Raw genomic sequence first — 27,183 nt, forward strand, 5'->3', positions numbered from 1 at the left:
TTATTTGGATGGCTAATAGTTCTAGCTTTCTAATGTGGCTCTGTTTGGAACATCTGAAATGAAACCCTTTGTTTTAAGGTTCTACATAGAACCTATAAGTGTTCCCTCAGAAGGATAAACAAAGACCTCCTCAGGGTGCTGAGACTAGGGACTAGGCTTGCTGTGATATTCGGTGTTCCCGGTGTTCGGCCACACACGCTTTACATCACTCGCCCACCGTGGCTCCGCCCACACTGTTTTGCTTTTCTTATAGTAACACCAATCATTCAGTTCAGTTAGAGGACCGACGCTACAGTTAAAAACCGAACGCGTCAGTTCAATTCAACGCGAGCCGAACGAGTCAGAGATCAGATTTCATTTATCCCGTGACGCGGGCGAGGCGAGCTGGCCGACGACACGATGGCGGAAGATCTGTTTTCAAGCGTTCTACGTTTAATACAAGCGAGTCTGTCGTTGTACCGTTTTGTCGTTGTTCTGTCTTTCATTAAGAATATTAACGGACCCACCGTTCAAGCAACTGCTGCCTCCAATTCCAAAATTATTCTTAGCGTATGGGTACAAGCACATGTTTTTTTGGTACCCTTTCATACTGATACCGAAAAGAGTCACCGACTTGATCCTATTGATCACTGTTCGCTGACTGAACAATTAAATCTGCCAGTAGCTGAACTTGCGAATACCTCAGACGAGAAGCGCTCATCAAGAGTGATGGTCAGGGTAACCATGGTAACAAAGAGCAGCGAGCCCATCAGAGCTCCTGCAGAGTAGAAAATCACAGAGTAAAAAAAAACGATTTCACACATAGTGGCTGCTTCTTAACTCAGCGTACAGGTTAATACTGACCTTTTTCCTCCTGCTTTCACTTTGCTCGTTCCATGCGAGGGCATCATGCACTCTTGGCTGGCTCGCCTGGGTTGATCGGATTACAGAATTAAGTACGATGGGAAGTCATCAGCGGCGGTTGCAGTGCTAATCTGATTTCAGCCAAGTACAAGGCAGATGAGAGGCGAACAAAGGCCCATGCTATTGTAGGTCTATCTGTATTAAGTCAGTGGAACATATGCATAATTATTACCAAGAGGGTAGGAAGTAAAAGTGGGGAAGCATACATGATTGCTGGCAGGGTCGGGAGGGTTACTTTACAAAGGTATTCCCTTACAGTTATAAATTACTTCATTAAAAATGTCATCGGTAACGTAATCGTAAGCATCACACTATGAAAGTAATGTTATTGATTATTTGTTAATGATTATTTCTGGATGACTTCAAGGTCACGTGTGTAAGTAAAGTCAAGAGGAAAGCAACGTGATCTAAAATACGTTCATTTCGAGCTTATTTTAGAGCTTTTAACGTGTTCAATGTTTGGATTCATTTGAATAAAACGAATGAAGAAAAGATCGCGGTCTCTGACGCGGGTAACATTACGTCACAAGAGTTAGGGTGACCATACCATGGTTTTCCAGAAAGAGGACACTTTTTTTTTTTTTTTTGGTCTTAATAGCGTTCAAAACAGTGTTACTATGAATGCAGATATAAATACACTGAAAGAGACGCGCTAGGAGCGTCACATAAATAGAGTTGGTTTCACTCTGCCCACGTTTTACACGTTTCCCTACATTCTTCTGAACGTCCACGGAATAAAATAACGTCTCAGATGCCGAGAGTGAACCTTCTGCCATCATTTACACATTTGAATGGCCGTGTAATACGGAGCAATGCGATAACACGAAATTAAAAATGACCTTATATGGTCATGGGCGTTGTTTTGAACTCAGGACAGCTGGTATTTCCTGCTATTACGCAACTGTTTGACGCCAAACACAACAGCGCTTCACCTTCACGCGTTCTCTGAGAGAAGGCTAACGGTTGAGAGGCAGGAGTTTGGCCAATAGGCTGGTGGAGGTAGTGTAATAGTGTAGGGAATGATTTCTTGGCATATTCTGGGCCTGTTAATACCAATCAGTCATTGCGTGAATGCCACAGCCTACTTGAGTATTGTTGCTGACCCTGTGCATCCCTTCATCATCACGATTTACCAACTTCTATAGCACAGGAAGAGCAGAGAATAGAACAGGAAGATTTACCTTTTAAGCTATACACTTTTTCAGCAAGCATCATCCGTAACGACTGTCACAGAGCTACAGCGCTAACGCTGCGTTTGAGGCAAACTTACAACTTGTAATTCCCCACCTAAATTCCCAACTGGCAAAAAGCACCAGAAACGTTTTAGGTTTGAAAATGAAAGTTTTTCGATTGGTATTTCAAGATTTAAACGTGTTTATAGCGGTAATTTAGATCAGTAAACATACAGACACTCGCTTAAATCTATAACACTGGCCATAATAATAAATGTTTTGCGAAGATAGTCACTAGCGTTAGCCGGCTAGGGTGTCGCTAATGCTACTTGCTACGTGCTACTGTGAGGTAATGCAAACTTTGTCGCTGTAGCAATTAGCCACGAAGGAAATCTCTTCTGGTGTGTGTGTGTTGGTGTGTGAGCGCATGCTTGGTGTGTTTATGTTCTTGATATTGCAGTGCAGCCAGCCTGCATCCAGTGTGGGGGTTTTTTTTTTTCCATTATGGAATATTAGCTGGAAAGTTATTACTAGAAAAAAATCCATGAGTTTTCATCAATTTTGTTCCAACTCGCTGTTGCAGCCCTACATAGCGTGTATCCACGAGACAATTTCTCCTACTGATTATAGCCAGCAGCAATCAGCTGAAAAGGTTAAGCGCTTATCGCTTATCTTAGCCTGTACGCTGTTGACGGTCTCATCGCTGTAACTGCGTGAACAAACACAAAAGAACCACGTTTCTATATTCCATACGTTCAGTCTGTTATCATATAGAAAACAGATTCAGTTATTTTTTTTGCTTCGTGTGTGTTCTCACTGATAAACTCCACCTGACTAGGCATGCAGCGCATACATGAGCATGATACGAGGCTATGCTATGCGCTGTAACAATAATAGCCATCTGGAGAACTCCTAGGTTTGCATCGTCCCTGACAGAAACAGATCTCGTTTTTTAATTGGTCTAGAATAAATGTAAACATTCAGAAAGCCTTAGAGTAACAGAAAGTAGGCAGAGTAAAATGTCTGGATTAAATGAATCCGTCAAATCAAAAGAGTATTGAAGACTTTCTCTAAATTAATTATCCTAAGAGGACAGAGATTTAAAGCGAGTCAAAGCGAAGAGAAGGACAGTGGAGCGGAGGACAAGCTGGTGGGGCAGTCGGGAGCAGACAGTAGCTATTTACGGCTCAGCTGGCTCTAATGAAGGGTGCCGTAAGAATGGGGGTTTTAGGAAAAAGCCACTCTCGCCATGCACCAAAACCACTAATTATTTCAATTAGTGTCTTGTTTGCATGTGAATGTCAGCCCAAGGCACTTTTTTTCTTTCCTGTCGTTTTTAGTGGCCTGCACTGAGGCCCTGAAACGGCCCGTGATTTTAAATGTACAAATGCATCTGTTGTCGACAGTAGAGCTTGGTAATCTGACAAAAATATGAGGATACTTGAAGAAATTTCTACAATACACAATCCCTGCAAATACAATACAAAAATATCATGGCGTAAAAGGTTCGTTAGAGCGCCCCTATTAGGCCTAATTTTGCTTTAAAGGTCTCATGCGATAGATTTACACGCACCCGAGGTCAAAAAACACTTTAACGTGCTCATCGTTTAAACTGCAGCGTTACATTTTTCCCCACAGTGTCACAAACGACTCGTTCGATGATCCGTTCTAAAGGATCCGTTCTAAACTCCTCCTTTCAGAGAGCATACTCTGTTCTGATTGGTCAGACGTGCCAGTCTGTTGTGATTGGTCTACCTCTGTTGGCATGTTTCGAAAAGGAAACGCCCACGACCGTAACGAGTTTCGGTTCCGTCTGTAACACTACCCATCCATTTTGCGTACTGCTTATCCAGCACAGGGTTGCAGGGGAGCCTGGAGACTATCCCAGGGAACTCGGGGCACAAGGACAGGGTGTCAACACAATCACACACACACAATACGGACAATTTGGAAATGTAGATCGGACTATAACGCACGTGTTTGGACGAGGGAAGGAAGGCAGAGTACCTGGAAGAAACCTCCAAAGCACGAGGAGAACACGCGAGGTGGGATTCGAACCTCTGACCCCAGAGGTGCGAGACAAATGTGCTTACCACTAAGCCACCGTGCGCCCCCCAAACCCCCGCCCCCACCCAACAACCACTTTACATTTTTAAATATTTAGTATGAAATTAAATGGTTTAAACTTTGTCATTGCTATTTAAAAAAAAATAAAAACCTTGTTGTTGTTTTTTTTAAAGCAAGATCCAAAACCGGTCCGATACTGTAACGTACCGATCATGTTATTTTGCTATTACATCATCATAATTCCCAGCCCTAGCAGTCAGATAACGTGATAAAACCTATATAAATCACAGATCACAGTACTGGACATAATGGAGACCCTTCCTGTCTTGCAGTTAGCTTACATTCTATTTATATCTTGCTGAGGCTTTAGCTCTGTTCAGTGTCATGCCGAGCCACACAGCTCTTCCTTATTGCCTGCCGTTATCTGTCTACGCCATTTAAACCACAATCACTGATGCACTAATGTTAGGATCAATCCTGAACCCAGTACAAATCTCCACGCGAGCTGATTTATCATCCACTGCCAAAAGACCCTGGTCTCTCTACAGACGGTTCTGATGGATATCTGGCCTCCATGTACAGAGAAAGTGGACCGTTTTTAATCAACCATTAATGGAAAAAGGATGATGAAGTTTTTGCATGCATCTCTGTCCTTTAGTATTTGTTTGTTTGTTTGTTTGTTTACTTATATGTATTAGGTATTTGGCTGATTATCAGTGTTTGTTGACTCAATGCACCCTGATTAACAGACTATCGCACGGCACAAAATAACATCTTAGCAAGAAAAAAATATCTCGAATATAGTGTCGGACCCCCGTGTCCGCTGAGGATGAGTTCCAAGCCCCCCAGCGGATGCCTGGATTATTTCTGGAATGTTCTATTTCATGTTTCCAGACCATGTTCAACCGCAGTTAAGTGAAACCATGATTACTGAGACAGCAGATACGGGGGTTTTACCGTAGTCAAATTTCTCTAGTATTGTCAGGGGTTCGAGCCGCAGCACTGCCAAACTGCCACTGTTGGGTTCTTGAGCAAGGCTCTTAACCGTCTCTGCTCCAGGGGGCGCTGTATCATGGCTGACCCTGCGCTCTGACTCCAACTTCCTAACATGCTGGGGTATGCGAAGACAAGATTTTCACCGTGCTGTAATGTACACGTGAGTAATAATGACTTGTTATCATTATCATTATCATGTTTAAATGCCGTGAATGTCTTTTACCTCGGGTGATGAGGCAGAGATTGATGTGGACGATGCTGATAATCAAAGTGATAACTCTTTTGCTATTGTAAACGCATCGTTCTTTCCATTATTGTCAGTAATGTTTGGATTTTTGGGGGGTAGCCAGACTTTAAAATGCTATAGCTTTACTCACGATTGAGATGAGTTAGCGGAGATAAAACTCGTCGTCGACCGGTAGTGGATTTTACCGACGAGTCAGGCGGTACCTGCCCGCCGATTAATAACCGATTCATCGACCGAGTATTTAAAATTGATCCTGAATGAAAAGATAAAATATTAGTCAAATATTGTTGAACGTTACTACAAAAATAAACAGTAGTGACTGTACCAGGAAAATGTACTGTACTTTTTTGAAATAAATTAAATAAATATAAATATTAATATATATATATATCAACTATTAATAAGTATTAACGTACATAAAAGATATACATCCAAACTGAACCAAAAACTAGCACTCTAAATAACAAATAAAAATAGAGACACCCAAAATGAATCAAAAAACACTACAAACGACACGACAAAATTTGTCAGTGATTTGCCGGTAGGGCTGCACGATTACGGCCAAAATGCTAATCACGATTATTCTGATCAATATTGAGATCACGATTGTTCCTTGATTTTAGGGACAAGATATTTTTATTGCACTTTCACATGTAAATAAACAGACCGCCGCGTTCACCTCCATGTCGTGCTACGTTCCTGCTCGCGTACGAATCTTTACATCAGATTACACTGATCCTTAAAGCGCATCATCTCGTAGAAGCAAAATATAAATAAAATTGTACCCGAAATATAGGATGAATAAAAATACCCTCAACCGAATGAAAATATGCATCAAATATAACAATATTCAAGTAAATGAAAACAATTCAGGCGAATGCAGAAAAGTCAGTAACAGCGTTTACAGGAGGAGAGACGCAGACAGATCACCCGATAGAGCGGCGACGCAGCGGTGACGCCGTTTTGTACCGGAACCCGGAAGTTATCATCACACCGGTTCCCTCGACAGAAACCCAATAGGATTTTCACATAGACTTTTGGATTATTGTAAAAAATGATCTCTGTGATCAACAAAAGTTAACGACAGTCAAGACACAAGAAGACTGCAGGACTGTGCCTCGAATCTTCTGACACCGCCAGAATTAAATCGGAGGAAAAATTTCATCGCAAAGGTCGCTGATCGTCTGTCGGGGGAACGCGTCAAACTGGCGATCAAAGACTTCAGATTTTGGCCTAGGATTACAGGAATCTTTTAGGATTCTCAAAATTTGTCTCAGACGACCGAATCGTGTCCAAAATCGTCAGGCTTTAGACGTAGCAGATAGAAATATGAACGGTCAGTACAGGAAATAAATCTTTCGACAGGACACTGATAACGGTTAAATGAGAGTAACCGAGCAGCAGCTACAGCGGGCCAGAGAGAGAATAATATACCGAAAGAAAAGGACCGGGTGAGAACCATCTCTGTTTGTTTCTATGGAACATACAATGTCGAAAGGTCAGAAGGTCAGAAGAACCCTCACGCCTTGTCTCACGCGGGAAATACCCGCTCCATGTCTGCGGAATATAAGAGACAGAGCGCATGTTGCGGATATAAGTAGCCGCCAGCACGAAAAAGGAAAGGAATGGAAAACTGGAGAACATCTTCTGTCCGTGAGAAAAAGGAAAGTTTGCCAATCTTAACATTAAAATAAAACGCAGTGTTGCTCTTCTTCCCGCCAAAGTTAAAACCTATGAGGGCCGTTACATTGCGATTAATCTGATGTAATACTCAACAGTGCGTTGCTAGGGATACCACAGCTGACTTTTTTTTATTTCTATAACAAATGAGGTCCTCTTGAGGGTCTGAATTTAAACATTTGGGCAGGACAGACGGAAATAATTACAACTATATAAGGACCGATAAGCAGAGGCAGACGACACGAAGCGACGGCGATTGTGTCAGCCTCCTACCGATTTGAAGTCGGAGATATCAAACGTTTTAGTTCTCGACGCCGCGAAATGGAACACAGACGGTCCACTCTGTTGTGAATTAGTCCAGGATCACTTTACTGGATTGTGTTTCGATTTCACGATTTTGGCCGGCCCACATGTGGAAATGTTTGGGTGATTGCACAGCGCTACACACCATAATGGTTATCCAAGACCCTTGCAGATGTGGTTCGTTTTTTAAAAAAAAAAGTGCAACTTGCTGAAATAGTCCCTCTTGGTTTATGCCAATTTGGTTCGATTGTGAGTCCAAGCAATACACTCAGGAATCTAGGCTCCAGTCCTCACACACGCAATTCATCCACGTCTGATAACCGCCCCAACCGAGTGTTTTGTTTGAGAGAAGATTAGGACTGTAATCCTGTTACAGTTTGTTGCTGTTTCTAGAATTCTATGCTCGCCGTGGCTTTCCTACATTTTAGCAGCGTGAATTTAACTATTAAATAAAACATTTAAATATCCGGATAACCACAAGACTTCATTTGTTCATTCTTATGAAATTTAAAATGGAGGCTCTTAACCCATGGGCTTGTATGTGCATGGTTCTATATCCTAGTGGGGACCAAATGTCCTGAAGGTCTTGACCTTGTAGGGACATTTCTCAGGTCCCTTTAAGGAAATTTGTTTCTGTTGTTGGAGGAGTACAAAGATTATGTACAAAATCTGTAGCTTTTTTTGAAGTAAAAGAGAGGGAAAAGCTTCCTTTTTGGCTACTAAAATGTGCAGGGGTAGGCATAGCATTAATTGGGTGCACTAATTCTGTGGAAGGTCCTCACAAGAATACCAAGACAAAGCTTGTGTGTGTGTGTGTGTGTGTGTGTGTGTGTGTGTGGCTATTTTAAGTCTCTCAATCCGCTTGTTCAGATCCATTGATGGGCGACAGATGTGTAATGTCTTGAGGTGCTTAACTGTTCCTGCTGTACTTCCTTCCAAACAGGAACTCCACCATTTTCAACACCCCGCAACGATCTCTTGAGCAGAATCAGACACGGCGACCTGACGAAGCGTGGAGACTCGAGAGCCGCTACAGCTGAGCGTCTGGGTGGTAACGTGTAAGCAGTCGTCCTGTCATTGAGAAAGGGATTTCCAAGTAGCAAGCTGTGATGATGTCACTCCACTCAGACAGGGAGATTACATTTCTCCCTTCATCCAAGGCTCCGACTCGCGCTTTACACACACACACACACACACACACACACTTCACAGTCCCATTTCATCAGACATAATCAGAACCAAAGGAATGTTAATCCATCTGGATCCCTTTTCTACACTTCCTTAACTTCATGCTGAAGAATGACGAGACACTTTAGTCTACTGCACAGTCCAAGCACTACGGGGTGGATTGTACGTGGAGTTGAGAGACGGCGCTTGAGATGCAGCTCAGACTAGGAGGACCTTCAGTGCCTGTTTTCTCTGATTTCCCAGGCTGGCACTGCTGGGAAAAGGCTCTGACAATCTACAGGCTGGAACAGCTGCGCCCAGGATGAACAACGCCGGCGTAATCCTAGCTATCATGGCAGACGTAGAAAGCTGCTGATTTTTTATAACAGCCAGGCGAACAATCTGCCTCCGAGTCGCTTCATCTGAACTACATCAGGCTGTTCATAGAAAAGATTTGATTCGATTTTTATGAGCAGGTGATTTGATTTAGGAGTGTGTGTGTGTGTGTGTGTGGACCACAGTAAGGTGTGTAGGTTCCACATCGTTTTTAGCTCTACATCGAAGTACAGAATGTTTTCCACTTAATGTGACACCATGTGAAAAACGTCTGCACCACACAGATGAACATCTGGCAGTTACACCACAGCACAGCCGAGTTCTCTAATCTGGTTGATCAGAAGGTGTTGATGAATTGTCTAGAACAGCAGCACTGTCAGTAATCCCACACAGGTTTATGTTCAAGCGCTCATTCTAATACTTCATCCATTCTGAAGTAACAACTCCAACTCCAACTGTCTTCGGAAGGAGTCTCCAGTGTCAGAGCGTGTGTCTCGATCAGCTCGCTACGTCGTGAAGCAGTATATCGTGTACACGAGTTCGGGAACCGGTAAGGACCCTGACTCACGACACACTGATGACTCGATTTCCGTTATCAGGTTCAAAACATCATCATGATCGCCTCAATCACACGCGTTCCCGTCATGGTATAGTACTCTTTTTTTTTTTTTAATCATTAAACACTTAAAAAGTCCCAAACAAACTGTATATAGAACGTCGAATAAAGTCGCTAACGTAAGTAATCATTGGAGAGCTACAGCAACGATAACAAGCTTCTTACAATCGTAGACCAAGTTGACTGACGTTTTTTTTTCCGAGCCGAGACGCTGCGGAAAACATTTACATTTATTCATCGATTCGTTTAGCAGATACGCTTTTATCCGGAACGATAAAATACGAGCAAAGCGGAGAACAATACAAGTCGTGCTACTGAGTTCTAGAGAAGCAAAGTGCGTAGAGTAGAGGTGTAAGAGCCAGAGTAAGGGGTTTTTTTGTTTGTAAATAACGTGGGGGTTGGTGTTTTAGGGGTTAGTTAGGTGCTCACGGAAGAGGCGGGTCTTTAGCTGTTTTTTGAAGATGGTGAGAGATTCTGCGGTCCGGATTGAGGTCGGAAGTTCATTCCACCACTGAGGGACTGTTAGTGTGAAGGTTCTGGAAAGGGATCTTGATCCACACTGAGTAGGTAGTACTAAGCGTCGGTCGTTAACCGATCGCAGATTGCGTGAGGGAACGTAAGCCTTCAGGAGAGAGTTGAGGTAGGGGGCGCTGTTCCAGACAAGGTCTTGTACGTGAGCATCAAGGCCTTGAATTTGATCCGGGCGGCTACAGGAAGCCAGTGGAGGGAGATGAAGAGGGGTGTGACATGCGTCCTTTTGGGCCGGTTGAAGACGAGGCGCGCTGCTGCATTCTGAATCATCTGAAGGGGTTTGATGGAGCTGCCGGGAGACCCGAGAGTAGTGAGTTGCAGTAGTCCAGTTTTGATATGACGAGAGCCTGGACTAGTATCTGTGTAGCCTGTTCGGTGAGACAGGGTCTGATTGCCGTCATTTCCAGTAAGAGAACACAGTGCAGATCGATGCGTCCTGGATTCTGAGGTGCATCGTGGGATTTTTTTAGGGAGCGAACGTTCCAGTGATGTCTCCCTGATCAGTGCCCTGACTACTGAACTAGGGAGCTGATCGAGACGGAAAATCAGTCTTCGGGATGGAGGACTTTGCACTTTGCGGTTTCTCTCTAACTCCACAAGCTGCAATTGTTTGTTTTTTTTGGCTCATCCGACTTCAAGAGAAATGAAAAAAGAGAGGCTGGGAAAGGAACGACACAGGTATGTAATATGACGTCACGTAATCTATTACAGCCTGCCCTGTCCTGTTTTAACCGTTACTTGTTCTCTATCCTGTCTTAATTTTAATCTTACTATCTCAGTTCCACTGTACTTCCTGTAGCCTTCTGCAGCTCACACTGAGCGCTCATCCCTCATCACAGCTCTCCACGCTCTGCTGTCTCTGTCTCAGATGGTGTCTCCCTCCACACTCTCCCCCATCTTTGTTTGGATGAGTATTCCATGTCATGACCCTAGCAGGGCTCTAACAATAACAGACGTTCAGATACATTAAACAGCACAGCGAATGCAAGATCTCACAGCAGACGTCCACACGAACGGTAAACGGTCTGCACTTATATATAGCGGTCACACAGAGCGCTTTACACTGACGACGTTTACCCAGACAGTGATAATCTAATCATCGACCTTATTCTGAATAAGACGTATAATATTCTGATTAAGGCGTTTACATGAGTCGCTTTTAGAATATTCCTTTCATGTTCAGGTTTTACGTGTTACAGAACGTAGAGCGATTAACGGCGCACGTCGTTACGTCCCGGCGCCACGCCGTCCGACGTTCCCTCCGGAATTTCATGTATCGACGTAGAGTTGGTCTTCGTTATGGGACCGTATACAGTCCTGGGTGTTTCAGTTTTAATTTTACGAAAGCGTATTTCGAGTGCGGTTAATTATTCGTCGTGTTATACGTGCAAATAGACGACCGCTTGAAGCCGTGGGCCGCGTCCCAAACCGCGTACTTAACTAAATACGTGTCTTTCTCCTACTATATAGTAGGCAAGTACGCGGTTTGGGACGCAGCCGTGCTCTCTTGTTTGCCGTCAAACGGTCGAGCGCTGCCGTGTGTGTACGTGTCCTGTCGCACAACGCGGTGAAAACTCTCACACGACGTTAATAGTGTGATTAAGGTGTGTACATGTCTGTAACGCGACTAAAACAGGAATACTCCACACGTCTTAATTCCATCTGTGTTTACTTCGAGTGTGACTTTAATCAGATTAAGGTCATCAATAATCTCTGTTTACATGCTAGTTTCGTAATCAGGGTATCGTCTTAATCGGGTTCGTGTCGGAATATCGCCGTCCGCGTAAACGTACTGACTGTTTCTCGTTCACCCGTTAGCAGACAACCCGCTCTACCACCTGAACCACAGCCGCCCCATGAACAGTTGTGGTTTGGGTGTTAACTAAACAGGAAGTTAAAAACAGATAAGGCTTCCCTGCCATCCCTCCATCCCTCGAGTCCTCAATATCATATGCAAAAAAAAAAAAAAATACACGGAGAAAGACACACGGTGATGGCTTCCTGCCCGTTCACCAGCTTGTCGAGTATTCATCCGACAGCAAACCTCCGGAAGGGTTACCGTGGGAAAGAATGCAATAAACTGTAATAAGCGGAAATCGAAATCAAAACATCGCGACGCTTTAAAAACATATTTAGGTTATTAAATACAGGAAATTTACAGAAAGAGAGACCTTTGGAAGCTTGATTAGGTTTAAAGATCAAGCCAGGCCATCAGCTCGTTAAGCAGTGTGTGTGTGTTTGTGTGTGTGTGTGTGCCTGGCTCTTTTCCTTGCAAGAAAAATTAGTACAAAATGTTCTAAGATACAATCCAAAACTGTTGTTTTCAGAAAGCCCGGCCGAACATTGCTAGGGAAGGAGAAACAGAGCTACTGGTGAGGAAGAGTTATGAAAATGTCTCCATTTGCATAGGCGCATATATGGTTTCACTTCCTCTTCCAGGAGTAAACATTTCTGACCTGCTGTAGGTTAGAGATATCCGCAGAAAAAAGTTCAGGCACCATATAAATCAGTCTCTCTCTCTCTCCCTCACACACACACACACACACACACACACGCACGCACGCTGTTACAATCATTGGAATGATCACGGGGAGTCGGAGTGATGCCGGGTGACGGAAAAAGGACAACGTCGCTCTGTTTATTGTGGCACCAGTAGCGGAGTGACACGAGTAGACAGAAGTCCTACTCTGCCCCCTGCCAACACCCAACCTGCAGCACACTGACCCCCCCCCACACACACACACACACACACACACACACACAAAACAAAAGCTCACGCAACTACAAAAACGTCTGTTCCGCTGTCATTCTTCTTTACCAGAAACCACTGGCGCTGTGTAAAGAGTGATTGTCCCGAGCTGGGAACAGAGGGAACACTCCAGAAACGTATTTAAAGTAGTAACGTATGTTAATCACAACGTAAGGTAGTGTTATGAGTTCAAGCACGAATGTTAGATGAATATCCTTACACTGTTTAATCAAATACGTCATTGGTTCTTCATAAATATGAGCGTCGACTAGGGCTGGGCGATATATTGGGATGATATCGATATCACGATGAACGGTTTTGCGATACACTTTCCTGAGATATCATCGGTATGTTGGTGCATTTTTTTATGTTTTTAATGATTACGAATTAAATGGGACTGAATGGACGCCATTGATTTGACGCAATTCTTTGAGACACTTAAAGTAACGAATTAACTTGTCTCGGGGGTTGTTACCGTGTGTCGGACGACCAGACGGATAAAATATCAAACTTTTCTAACTAGGCTAGTCTGGTGTCGCTAGCCGAGGGGAGACACAGCTAAGCTGTCACTGTATGGGTTTAGCTGCTACAGAGCCATGTAGAGTACATTATCTTTCCTTCTGCTCCGCTCAGATCATGTTCACGTAAACTGGAACTCATCTAGACGTTTACACGCCTTGTTTTCCTGCTCAGCCTCAGAGGATGTTTCTGTTCCAGTTTCAACTCCTTTACTGTTTTTCTTTTTTTTTTTTTTTAAATAAGCATACAGTTGTGCCCAAAAGTTTGCATACCCCTTGCAGAATCTTCTAAATCTTAAACCTTTGAACAGGATGATCGGTGTAAATTGTTATTATTTTGTTTAAAGGTTTTATTTTTTTTCATTTAGTACCGCCCTTCAGACGCTAAATAAGCTATTTACACGTCTCCCAACACTCCCAATACTAACAATCTACCCCGATCATCCTGTTCAAAAGTTTACACCCCCCCCCCGGCTCTTAATGTATCGTGTTGCCTTCTCGAGCATCAGTGAACGTTCGCGCCTTTTGTAATAGTCGTGTACGAGTCCCTCAGTCGTCCTCGGTGGAAAGGGCTCAAATATAAAGAAGATGTTGGAAAAGTAAAGAATGTGCAGGACCTGGAGGATTTTTCTGAAGAACAGCGGGCAGTTTAACTGCTCAGGACAAACAAGGGACTCAAAACATAAACACATCATGTCGTGGATCATCCAGGTAACGACACACGGTATTAATAATCGAGGGTGTGTAAACTTTTGAACGGGGTGATTTTTATAAATTCAGCTATTATCTCGTCTTGTGGACGAAATGTAAACATCTATGTGAAATAGTTTATTCAGGACAGAACCAAATAAACAACAACGTGGGATTTTTATCATCCGTCTTATTTTGCTAACACTATTAAGATTTAGCAGATTCTGCGAGGGGTACGCAAACTTTCAGGCACAAGCGTATATCCATTGTTCCTCACACTGACTGTATGAGCTAGCGTTTGGCAGAATCGAGATCCGTCAGCCAATAAGACGCGAGTATTTCCAGAAAAAAAATCGTTCGATTACAGTAACGCGTTACTTCGTACGCGACTCTGTTGCCCCGCCCCAGTCTTCACCATTAAAGTCCTTGTTGTGATCTCTTTGTAGTTTTCTGGTTAGGAATAACAACAGAAGGACCACAGGAGGAGGTGAAATCCACACACACTGATTACCGAGCAGGACAGAGCATTGGAAATAAAACATACTATGAGGCTGAAATTAATATCGAATATCGTGTCGCACTCAGAAAGGACGAGTCGTCCTCACCGTCGATTTTCTGGACTAACCTTTGATCTCAAACCCAAATATCTTCAACGTACGGCGGAAACAAAAGAATCGGCCTTTCTGTTCCGATACTTTCAGACTTGTCTGGACCTAATCACCAAAATGTCTAGCCAAGTCATTTAGGCAACCAACTGTAATGTGACACAGCAGCCAATCAAATTCAAATTGAAAACAAACAGAAACATTTTAGGGGGAAACCGGAAAAAGAAAACACCTACAGTGAACTGATTGCATAAGTTTGTACACCCCTTAACTAATACTGTGTTAAAGCACCGTTTTGGGTAAAAGTCTACCAACTTAGCACATCACGATTTGCCGATTTTATTCCACTCCATTCGACCATCATGTTGTACGGGGATCCTCGTGTGTACAGCCGTCCTCAAGTGATACCACGGTTTGTTTTGTGATAGGATTTAGCTCTGGGATTTGACTGGGCCCGTAGCTCGGACATGAAACGAGCGACCAGTACTTTCCAGATACTCCCGCAGGTCATTTATTTAACGTTGCTGGTTGGTTTGTTTGTTTGTTTGTTTTCCGCTAAGATGTTTCTATTTGGTTTTCACTCGAAATGTTGTCGGGTTATTAACTCACATCAAATGTAGAAACACATCTGAGATGATTTATCTCGGTTTAAATTGGGTTTTCATCGCACAAACCTGCCGTTTTGACAAGGGTGTGAGACTTTAACAGGGGTGTGCAGGCCTTTCATCTGCTGGACGTTAATGAATCCAGACCAGTAGATTTCTATCACATTTACACACATGTGATCACAGAAAGAAAGAAAGAAAAAAAAAAACGTTTACATCCAGAATCAAGCGAGTACATTATCAAAGATTCCACGATCAGTCATTCTCATTGCTCTATACAGTATATGAACTTAATAACGCTTATGAATGCTTGTGTCGTACAACCCCTGGCAAAAATTACGGAATCATCCTGAATTCCACAATGAGTGCTTTGTTGTCCCTCCTCGGGCTTTTAGGACGGCTTTATTTCCTCTACTTGATCTGGAAGAAAGTACGCCATTAAAATTAAAACCGTTTCATTTCGCTTGTTTTGAGGTATGTTTCACGTCCTGCTATCAAACAGAACTGGTTTTTGCGTCCCGTCTGTGATTCGCTTATTTGTTAGGGAGTTAAAAATTAGCCGTGTGAACATCCTCTACGTGTGTCGTTTTTTTGCCAGGGGTCGTACTCTCATCGGACGGTCACGGTTACGGCGTAACCAGGTGAACTGCAAAGAAGGGATTTACAATTAGAGCAAGTCATCGCAAAGTGCTGATATAATTACAACAATGACGCATAAATCAGGCCACGAAGCTTGAGTCTACATTAGAGTTCACGTACGAGACATTAATCTGGCAGCGCTGAGCCACTCTCTACAGGGAAGGACACGGGGACGGACATCGATCTGCTCTTATTATCTTATTATTTTCTGCTTATAGAAAATATCGACGTTCATTCACACTCTAACTGAAGCGCGTCAGACAGACGATCTCGCTCGAGGGCAGAAGGATTCCTTTAAGTACCAAATCTAAACCCTGGATGTTGATGATGAATTTGATTCCACTGACCTATTTGTACCGGGACTGCACGCAGCTGAATACAAGACACACACACACACACACACACCTTTAATAGATCTCCTAGGAGCTGAAACAAACGCTCCGGCCTCTGCGTGGATATGCTGTTGCTGCGCCCTAGACAACTACGAAACAACACTGCCTCGTGTGTCTTCTGAGATGGGCTGGGTTCTTTGGCTGTCGCTGGGCATTACTCATACTTTGGATCTACAAGAGGCAGAACCAAAACCCAGGATTGCAGAAGTCACATGAAACCTTCCCCCGAAAGCTCCCGTGTCTGTGCCTGTCACTGACATCATCATCCTCTTTGCCATCTGTCAGTTAGCCAGAGCGGCTTCCAGCCCGTGTCTCAGGCAGACACTGCCAGCTCTGTGAAGTGAAGAGCAACACGCTACTGAGATTCCTCTTCACGACAAGCTCTCACAGGTCGTTTACACACCAGCTTCCTAACAAGCTGGGGATATCCGACGAAAAAAAGTGCTTCGCTTGTGCTGTAACATATATGTGACTTCTTCTGCTCCTAAATCGGTGAATGTTTACAAATGTCTGAGAACGCAACTTCCTTTTTCGGCGAGCTTCGAGTTCACCACAACTGCACGCAGAACAGAGAAAATGGGAAAGTTCTGCAGAGCAAACATAAACCGCTAGATCTACATCAGGATGCTGCCGTCAAATCAGTAATAATTACTTGCACGCACATGCTACAGGACAACGTTTAGTCATATATATCATATATATATATATATATATATAGATAGATAGATATATTTCTTTACGAATGCCTTCGACTAAAGGACGTATTGAAATCATTCTCATGGCTGGATCGGGAAGCTGTCGCAAGGTTGCGATGGACTTTAACAGGAAACACGCCGAACACATCTCACACCACACCGTTGGACGTGTCGGGGACCAAACGAGAAGAGGACGTCCAGGAACATCCACCGACGAAGGCACAACAGACATGGTGCTGGCGTATATAGTCCCCTATGCACGGAGACTTTTGGGACACACTGTAATTTCCGTGATTCGTTATCTCAATTACAAAGCCAGCATAGTCCTAATATCATTCCCAATGTGAACTGCCCCCTCAGTGACACACCTACGTTTACACACACACACACACACACAAAGTTTTGATCCTTTTTTAAAAAACATCTAATACAACATATTAATAATGGAATTACTCATAATATCCCCTAAAAAGTGAGGCTCGTTTCCCTTCTTGCCCGTTTATATTCTCATGGGTAAACCTGCCATCGTGGGTCAGTACGCAAAGCACCATAAACTGTTGACCACCATATATCTGACTGAGAGTCAATTAAAGTGATCACATGACCAAATCGAATGTGCAGTATCAGCCTGGACCGTATGTCTTAGGTCTAGCTACGTTTAGTTCTGAGATTAATATTGGGCCATTCGTGCGCACATAAATGTTTGGACGGTGATATATATACGTGATGAGTGTACAGGACAGAAGTAGAAATCATGCTTACGCTTCTCACGCTAATTGTTACTGAAGTCAGAGAATGCTTTAAGTAAAACTAGCGGTATAAACGGAAACATTACGTACAGTGGTGTGGTTTGGGTCATATTCTACAAGTAGTACGTTTTAAGACCAGGCTTTTTATGCAGATTGTAAATACCATGGAATGCTAGGTTTATGCGTAGAACCCGTAGTACGCCCACGTACTTTATACGTTAATTCAATTCAAATCAAAAATCATCCATCTGTTTGGAGACACGGCACGCGATCTGATTGGTCGATTTCATACAATGCATTTCATCGGTTTCTCTGGATACCGGAGAGTTCCATAACGTAGGTGGCCAGATTTTACTGTTAAATAAATAAATAAATAAATAAATAAATACACCCACGGTACATAATCGTTTGTTTATTTACTTTTTGTCACAGTTTGGGCTATTTGTGTTGTCGTACGGTGTGTATATTGTAACTACATCCTGTAGTTAGTTATATAAACATACTGTATGGGAGGAGGGGGGGGGGGTCTATAATTACAGGATGCCAACTAGATTGGACCATGATCAGATCTATGATCATTTTTTTGCTCACCTTACACTCTCAGAAAAAGAGGAGCCTAGAAGACTGTACCTTTCTTTGTACTACGCTTAACTTTTGTACTTTTAATACGTATATTTCACCTGGAGATGTTGCTATAGCGCCTTTGAAACAACTGGACTGTAAAAAAAGATACATACTCAAGGTACGCTATATGGCCAAAAGTTTGTGGACACCTCACCACGACATCCGTCCGTGTGTGATTCCTACACATCTCATTCCAGATTTAGTCCCCCTTTGATGTTATAATAACCTCCTCTTCTGCGAAGGCTTCCCTCTAGATTTTCGAGTGTGGTTGTGCTCGTTTTGGGGATAGGTGTACATTCAGCCACGAGCGCGTTCGTGAGGTCAGGTGAGGCACTGATGTCTGGCGAGGAGGTGTGCAGACAGTGTTTAAGCTCAACCCAAAGCAAAGGTGTTCACTAGAGTTGGACTTTGTTCAGGCCACTCGATTTCTTCTGCTCCAGCGGTCACCGACCCTGTTCCTGGAGATCTACAGCACCTTCCTGCAGGTTTCATCTCCAACCAAGTTCTAACGCAGCTGTTTTAGTTAGTTCATCGAGAACTTCTTAAGGCAATGATTAGCCGGTCAGGTGGGCACGATTACGGTTGGAGCGAAAGACTTCAGGAAGGTGACTCCAACCTCGGCAAACGATTTCTTCATGGAGCTTGGTTTGTGCGCGGAATCATCGTCATGTTGGATCAGATCTGCGCTCCTTAGTTCCATTCTATGTGATTATCCAACTTTGTGACAACAGTTCGGAGAAGGCTGACGTACAGGTGTGACGGTCAGGTGTCCACAAACGTTTGGCTATAACGCGTAAAAATGGTGTACTACCCAGTCTTGAATCATGCCCTCAAGGCTTGGCTGCAGTTTTATCTGATCACCTGCGGTAAGGATGTCAGATGTGTATAGAAGCAAGTTGTTTTGCTCGGTCGCTCTTCCTCTCGCATGCACGCATGAGGAGAAACTGAGTCACAAACTCAAGTCGCGCTTTGGGATTGGTTCCCTGGGTGAACTGTTGTTCCAGACCTACCTTAATGATGCTGCTCCTCCGTGGCGCCGTCGCCGCCTTCACGCTCTCCAGCAGCGGAGTGTCGGTGTCGGGCAGCAGCACTCCACTCCTCCGCGAGCCCCGTCGCGCGCCCACCGGGATCGCGTCCGCGCCTTCCTCCCCATCACAATCTCTCTCCATCACAGATTAAATCAAATTGCAAACATAAACCAACTTTTTATTATTATTATTATTATTATTATTATTGTTATTATTATTTAATGGAGTTCATGTGTGTAGTTCTGCGTCCTCCATGACCAGCGCATGGACTCGCGCAAGGAACTTGACAAACGCGCACGCGCTACTGTCCTTGATAAGCGTTATTCGAGATGCAATCACTTCAATTTCCTTAATCCTTCATGCAAAAACAAAAAAAAAAAACAAAAAAACAGAAAACAAAAAGCTTTGCATTCGAGAAGAGGTGACTCGGCTCACGGGTGAATCATTTAGTGTGTATCGACTTGTCAATTGAGGCGGCACTGGCGCACGCACGCACGCGCGCTCGGAGAAGTTAAAACCGGTGCCTATGCGATACAGGAACATGCAACAAGTTTCCTGTCTAGTGAATGAGCAAAAAATAAATAAATAAAAAATTACACTTTTTTTTTAGAAGAGCTGAAGAAGCAACTTCTCAGTGGAGAAGGAAAGGAAAAAGACACATCAGCAAAAAAACAAAAAAAAAAACAAGCCACTACAAAAATACCTCCTACAAGAGTGTATCCTGGAGCAGGATTAACGCATATCCCAACAAAAATGTCCCCGATAATGTCATTTCTCCATTCAGTTCAGAGAGCCTCAGCGAAGAGCCCGGGGTGATAGACCCGCGCCGTAGCCGCGGATTGACCAGAAGAAGGGAAACAGACTCAGTAGACACCAACAGCCTGGCTCCGCCCCTCACCCGTGATTGACGCACGTTTCTGACCAATCAAATATGACTCCACAGGTCTCTCGAACCAAAGCCGCCAGACTGGTTCTCCAAGGGGCGGGGCAATTAGAATGGTGCTCTTCTTTTTTTTTTTTTGCCAAACCCAAACCACACGCTATGGTGAGTAAAGTTCCAAAATACCACAGGTTTCCATGGCTACCAGAGATGATGTACTATTTGACATGTAGTGCGTGGATACAAATATTGCTAAATACTCTTCCTTCTCTATCTGTCTGGAGTGAAAAATGAGCAAAAGCAGATGTTTATCTTATCTAAACGCCCTCGAAGCGTGTAAGTTATTTCATTAGTGTTTAAAAAATGTTCTTATAGTGACCACAGCCAGCCCTGTTGAAAAAAAAAACAACCCCCAAAACGATAGAAACCCTCATAGAATATGTAATGGTTATAATGGGAATTGTATTGGTTTTAATGGAAACTGTAATGGGTCTCTACTGGTAATTTGTTACCTTGTACTGGTGGCGTGTTATGTCTAGGGGATACCATTAAGGACAGATAATGCTGATGGTAATAGTTTTAATGCATAGCTGATGGTTTGTAATGGTATTTATAGTGGAACGCATTAGGATTTCTGTAATGGTTCCTATTGATTTCATAGGCACTCATTACCGCAGCGCTGTTGAGGTCTTGAATCTGATTGGTCAGAAGGTGTTGATTCGTTTTCTATAACAGCAGCTCTGACACTAGCTCATTTGCGGGGACTTGTACGGTGTACTGGACCATCTACACAGCTAAATAATAAACGGATAAATAAACGGATAAATATGGAAGAGCCTTCAGGATATAGGACTTTTGCTCTTCAAGACAGAGAAAAAAGAGAGGATGGTGAAAAAAACACTGTTTCTAGCTGTAGGAAATAACATACCTCGTGGGCGTTCCACAACATTATCCATAACTATACATGATTAAAAAGCATGATGTGTCATATATACATAGATGATAATCATTCTTCTGTGCAAACTTCTGTGGTGTAATAAGAAAAGAAAAGAAAAAACACTTTAAGGCAAGCTGTTATAGGAAAATAACCCTCTTCACACCACCATACCGAGTATTAACGTCCTATAACAGCATGTCCCGTTACGTTTTATTACTTATTCATTAAACGATAAGAAATTGTAATTACGTCATTACCAGCCATTACTACATCATGTTTAAAAAATAAAATCCGTCTGCATGAAACATTGCCGCTCCGTTTTTTTGTAACCTGTACCGGTCTAAGATAGAAGTTTAACAGGAATCGAAAGGTATGTTTATTTCAGAGCCAAATTCTGAGGCTTATAGGAAATATTTACGTCATATGAGTGTTGGCTCGGAAAATGGCTCGGGTGCACGGCGGCTGAGTGGTGAGCACCTCCAGGGTCGGGGGTTCGATTCCCACCATGGCCATGTGTGTGTGGAGTTTGCATGTTCTCCCCGTGCTGCGGGGGTTTCCTCCGGGTACTCCGGTTTCCTCCCCCAGTCCAAAGACATGCATGGTAGGCTGATTGGCGTGTCTAAAGTGTCCGTAGTGTATGAATGGGTGTATGAGTGTGTATGTGATTGTGCCCTGCGATGGATTGGTACCCTGTCCAGGGTGTACCCCGCCTTGTGCCCCATGCTCTCTGGGATAGACTCCAGGTTTCCCCGTGACCCTGAAAAGGAGTAAGCGGTATAGAAGGTGGATGGATAGAAGTGTTGGCTCAATGGTGTTTCAGAATATAGGTGTAAAGTAAGCCGATAGGACATGAAAACACACCATTATCTTATACCACAAGATTGCTAACTGATATATCAGTATTTGGCATATTTACCAATCCGCTGGTGTACGTTAAGGTCATGAAAATGTCTGACCCAAAACAAACCTTGCATTTGGAGCATCCTCCCAAGACTCTGATATCAGTATTGTGTCAAAAAAAGAGAAAAGTTTTAAAATGGTGTTGGTGCATCCCTATACGTTATACACTTATACATGTATATATACATTATGTAATCTGTCATGATTAAAAAAAAAAAAAAGGACGCAAGAATGGGACTGTGGGAGACTGTGGAATGTAGATAGAGCTCAAGGATTATTAGCAAGGGTACAGGAAGTCTCACACCCTTCTGAGGCTTGTCACTAGCATCTCAGTGCTATTGCTATTTTGAACTGTTACATGTTACATGGCGTGTGTGTGTGTGTGTGTGTGTGTGTGTGTGGCAGTAAGAAATACTTTGTCTAATAATCTCAGTTTAGTTCTCCACCTACCGTGTATACGTAGCATGATGTTAAGTGTTACGGTCGTGAATTGAAGCGTGCAGGTCATAAACATCGGGTTTGCTCGGTTCTGATAAACACGACAGGACCGTAAACGATGAAGGAGTTCTGAGTGCGTGATATGAACGTCTGATGTGCCAAAAGAAGCGTCTTGGTGTAAGGTGATGTATACGTGTTAACAGCTTAAGTGGTAGAGAGGTATGAAATATGGTCAGGACATAACAGATCCATGCCGGAACGTTCCACCTGCTCTAGTTTGTAAGCCAGCTTCAGAAATGACGTGAGCACATCACTGAAACGCATTCCTCTGCAGGTGTATGGAGTACATTGTGTTTTTGTACCTGATGGATACCTAGTGCCACGTGTACAGTATTATCTCTTGTTGTTTACAGGCCGGACAAGTTTTGGATCGTGCACTTGGCTAGGAACGGCGGCCTGAGAGGAAACCAATGATCAGCCGTTTTGAACGGCACTCTGTCTAATCTCTTTATTGTCAAAGAACTTTTCAAAGAACCGTGCTCCAGTCAGTTTATACGCTAGACCAACGGCTATAACATTATAAGTACATAGGATATAAAAACGTACGTTATGCCATACAGAAGGGATCAGGCTTATAGAATGTAGGCTTATAAGAACTAGAGGTTTTTTGGTCATAAATCATAACACTGTTAACAAAATAAGACAGATGATAAAAATCCCATGTTGTTGTTTATTTAGTCCTGCCCTGAATAAACTATTTCACATAGCAGATGTTTACATACAGTCCACACGACAAGATAAATAAAGCACAAACATTCACTGATGCTCCAGAAGGCAACACGATACATTAAGAGCCGGGGGGGTGTAAACTTTTGAACAGGATGATCGGTGTAAATTGTTAGTATTTTGTCTTCTAGGAGACGTGTAAACATCTTATTTAGCATCTGAAGGGCGGTACTAAATGAAAAAAAAAGATCTTTAAACAAAATAATAACAATTTACATTGATCATCCTGTTCAAAAGTTTACACCCCCCTGGCTCTTAATGTATCGTGTTGCCTTCTCGAGCATCAGTGAGCGTTCGCACCTTTTGTAATAGTCGTGTACGAGTCCCTCAGTCGTCCTCGGTGTGAAAAGATGGGTCTCGACATCATACAGCCGCTGTTGGAAAGGAATCAAATATGCAGAAGATGCTGGAAAAGTAAAGAATGTGCAGGACCTGGAGGATTTTTCTGAAGAACAGTGGGCAGGACAAACAAGGGACTCGTGAAGAACTCTCACGAAACATAAACACATCATGTCGTGGATCATCCAGGTAACGACACGGTATTAATAATCGAGGGTGTGTAAACTTTTGAACAGGGTCATTTTTATAAATTCAGCTATTATCTTGTCTTGTGGATGATACGTAAACATCTATGTGAAATAGTTTATTCAGGGCAGGACTCAATAAACAACAACATGGGATTTTTATCATCCGTCTTATTTTGTTAACGGTATGAAGATTTAGCAGATTCTGTAAGGGGTACGCAAACCTTTGTGCACAACCGTGTATGTAAACTAAAGTAAAGCTGTTTGTCCGTCATCAGCTCAGAGAGAATGAGAATGCTGGTATATAACATTGAAAGAACTAGCTGTACAAAACTCTGTGCAGAATTTTTCAAAGAATATCCAGGGGGTCTGTATTTTTACTTTTTTTTTTTAGGAATTATGTCCACAGAGAACTGAGCTGGAATGTTTTGTATAAACCTCACCATGTCCACCCATGTGCACTTCTTGAACCACGACACACTCAGAGGTGTCAGATGTGTGTCAGGGGCCTTGTTGTTCTTAATCGCACCATCCGTCGCTCCTCGTCCTCCTCCCTCACGTGCTGTTTTGGTAAAGAACAGAGACATGTGCAGGTGCAAGGCCCTGCACATCCTCACAGTTTCCTGTGTTCAACACAATTTAAAGCTACAGTTCCTTAATAACAGATGCGGTTTTTCGAATTAAACGGCACAACATCATAAAGGTCTACTCGGTACGTTTGGAAAGCCTGACTCATTTCGAATGGAAATATAAATCACTATAAGTATACAGTAGATACAGGATCATAAACGTTTTTTGGAGGGTTTTTTTTTTTTGCAGGTAATTGTTTTAAAGTAAATAAAGATAATGAGGTGCACAAGAGAACTTCGACAAAATTAAGTACTTCCTTTAGAATTCACAACACCAGGTATGATCAGAAACAATCTGTAAGACCACAAGCTACTAGAACACTCGAGCAGTTTTATCTACTACATCAATGACCACAAAAACTGTTTACTCAAAACTCACTTATAAAGGAAGTTATACATTACACCGCGACTACACTGTGAGGAGTTTTTTAAACCAGTATGACACTTTAAACACGATTCACGGTGTAATGGAACAACATTGTGGGAACATTTTTGCAGTACTGGTAGATTATAATATATTAAAAGGCCTTAATGTATAGCTGTAACACTCACTCATAACTATATTGAAATAAGCCACACCAAAAAAAAAAAAAAAACATATAGCGTCGTTAACTTTACTGTAAAAACTACGCACCATTCTAACATTTGTTTATATATTTATATATATATATATATATATATATATATATATATATATATATATATATATATATATATATATATATAAACTTAGCTTTAATGTACTGTTGGGAAATCTTGTTCAGTGCTAGGTAATGTTAGCCTAGCTAAGTAGCTAATGTTTGCTAGCTACCGTGATGTTGTAAATGGATTAAAATAGATAAAAGTTTAGCTTTAATGTACTGTAGAGAAATCTTGTTCAGTGCTAGGTAATGTTAGCCTAGCTAAGTAGCTAATGTTTGCTAGCTAGCCTGATATTGTAAATGGATTAAAATAGATAAAAGCTTAGCTTTAATGTACTGTAGAGAAATCTTGTTCAGTGCTAGGTAATGTTAGGCTAGCTAAGTATCTAATGTTTGCTAGCTAGCCTGATATTGTAAATGGATTAAAATAGATAAAAGCTTAGCTTTAATGTACTGTAGAGAAATCTTGTTCAGTGCTAGGTAATGTTAGCCTAGCTAAGTATCTAATGTTTGCTAGCTAGCCTGATATTGTAAATGGATTAAAATAGATAAAAGCTTAGCTTTAATGTACTGTCGGGAAATCTTGTTCAGTGCTAGGTAATGTTAGCCTAGCTAAGTAGCTAATGTTTGCTAGCTAGCCTGATATTTTAAATAGATTAAAATAGGTAAAGCTTAGCTTTAATGTACTGTAGAGAAATCTTGTTCAGTGCTAGGTAATGTTAGCCTAGCTAAGTAGCTAATGTTTGCTAGCTACCGTGATATTGTAAATGGATTAAAATAGATAAAAGCTTAGCTTTAATGTACTGTAGGGAAATCTTGTTCAGTGCTAGGTAATGTTAGCCTAGCTAAGTAGCTAATGTTTGCTAGCTACCATGATATTGTAAATGGATTAAAATAGATAAAAGCTTAGCTTTAATGTACTGTAGGGAAATCTTGTTCAGTGCTAGGTAATGTTAGCTTAGCTAAGTAGCTAATGTTTGCTAGCTAGCCTGATATTGTAAACAGATAACCCATCTAGCTTGCTTTTTAACTTGTTTCTTGCTGTGCAATTCATGACTGTTGTTCTTATTGTTTCTTTTAGCTGCTACTTATTGTCATTAGGATTTTGTCTGCCATTTATACTGGCAGTAAAAGAGTTCAGACAACAGTATAACCTTAAACAGTGGTGCTTTTACAGTAATATATTGTTACCAATATGCAGCGTGTAAATAAAATATAAAAACACAGTTCTATGTAAGCACTCTATGTAAGTTTTTGGATAACCCTTACAGGTTGTAGCTAGAATGTGTTTAGAAAGCTTGACTCCTCCAAAGTTTTGTTCTCGTTATTGCAGTTGGACTGGAAGAGTATAAAACTGTCTTGTGGATTAGTTCATATACTTCAGATTTGGACGCCATTTTAGGGTCTTGTTTGCGCCAGGAAGTTTCGACTCGTGAAGACCCTGATTGCAATCAGCAACCACATTAATTCGCCACACTCCACTACAGACATACCATATTAGGTACAACAGCAGCCATGCACACACACACACACACACACACACACACAGCAGGAGGTGATTCAGTTAGAAAGAGAGGCCACTAATTTCCTCAATTATCTCAAAGCCAATTCCAATGACCTCCTGAAATATGTGCTTTGGGTTTCATTATCACACTAAACTACAATGGCTGACATTTGTCTAGTTCTTGCAAGACGTTTAGTAGCATTTTACTGGAAGAACATCCACTGATCCACTGATGTATTTTCTTTGGATATTTTCTTGTTATCTTCCATGTTTTGTCAATAAAATGATGTTATAAAATAAAGAAAGAAAGAGAGGCTGGTATGTGGTGCAACACTTTTGTACAAAGTTACACTGTCACAGTTTTCAGGAAAACCTGCTGAGTTCTACCAAGCTATCACACACACACACACACACACACAGTGGATTAACAGAACAGGATGTCTGTCGAGCACAACTCATCTCAGTAATGAGCAGAGATTTTCGAGTGCAGGTGTGAGCGCCTCCATGCCACAGTGACCTCATGATAATGGATTAAGAACTGAAAGGAGAATTTTAGCAAGTTCCTGCTACACAACAATGATGGAATTCAATACGAGCCGTGCTTCTCTATAGAGTCTCTTTATATATTACAC

General features: G+C 42.3%; 1 protein-coding gene across 2 annotated transcripts in view; it reads right to left on the minus strand.

The window, feature by feature from the left end:
- The window catches only part of plcl1 (phospholipase C like 1), a 75,576-nt gene extending 54,098 nt beyond the window's left edge, over positions 1-21,478 (minus strand). The window contains exon 1 of one of the 2 annotated variants that reach the window (XM_053627696.1): positions 19,295-21,478. In XM_053627696.1, coding sequence (XP_053483671.1) covers positions 19,295-19,453 — 159 coding nt within the window. In that variant the 5' untranslated portion in view covers positions 19,454-21,478. Of the gene's footprint in view, positions 1-843; positions 937-19,294 lie in introns of those variants that run through there. The other variant, XM_053627697.1, reaches the window with a different exon arrangement.
- Positions 21,479-27,183: the final 5,705 nt, after the last annotated feature.

The sequence above is a fragment of the Ictalurus furcatus genome, chromosome 6 (assembly GCF_023375685.1).
Source record: "Ictalurus furcatus strain D&B chromosome 6, Billie_1.0, whole genome shotgun sequence".
NCBI lineage: Eukaryota > Metazoa > Chordata > Actinopteri > Siluriformes > Ictaluridae > Ictalurus > Ictalurus furcatus.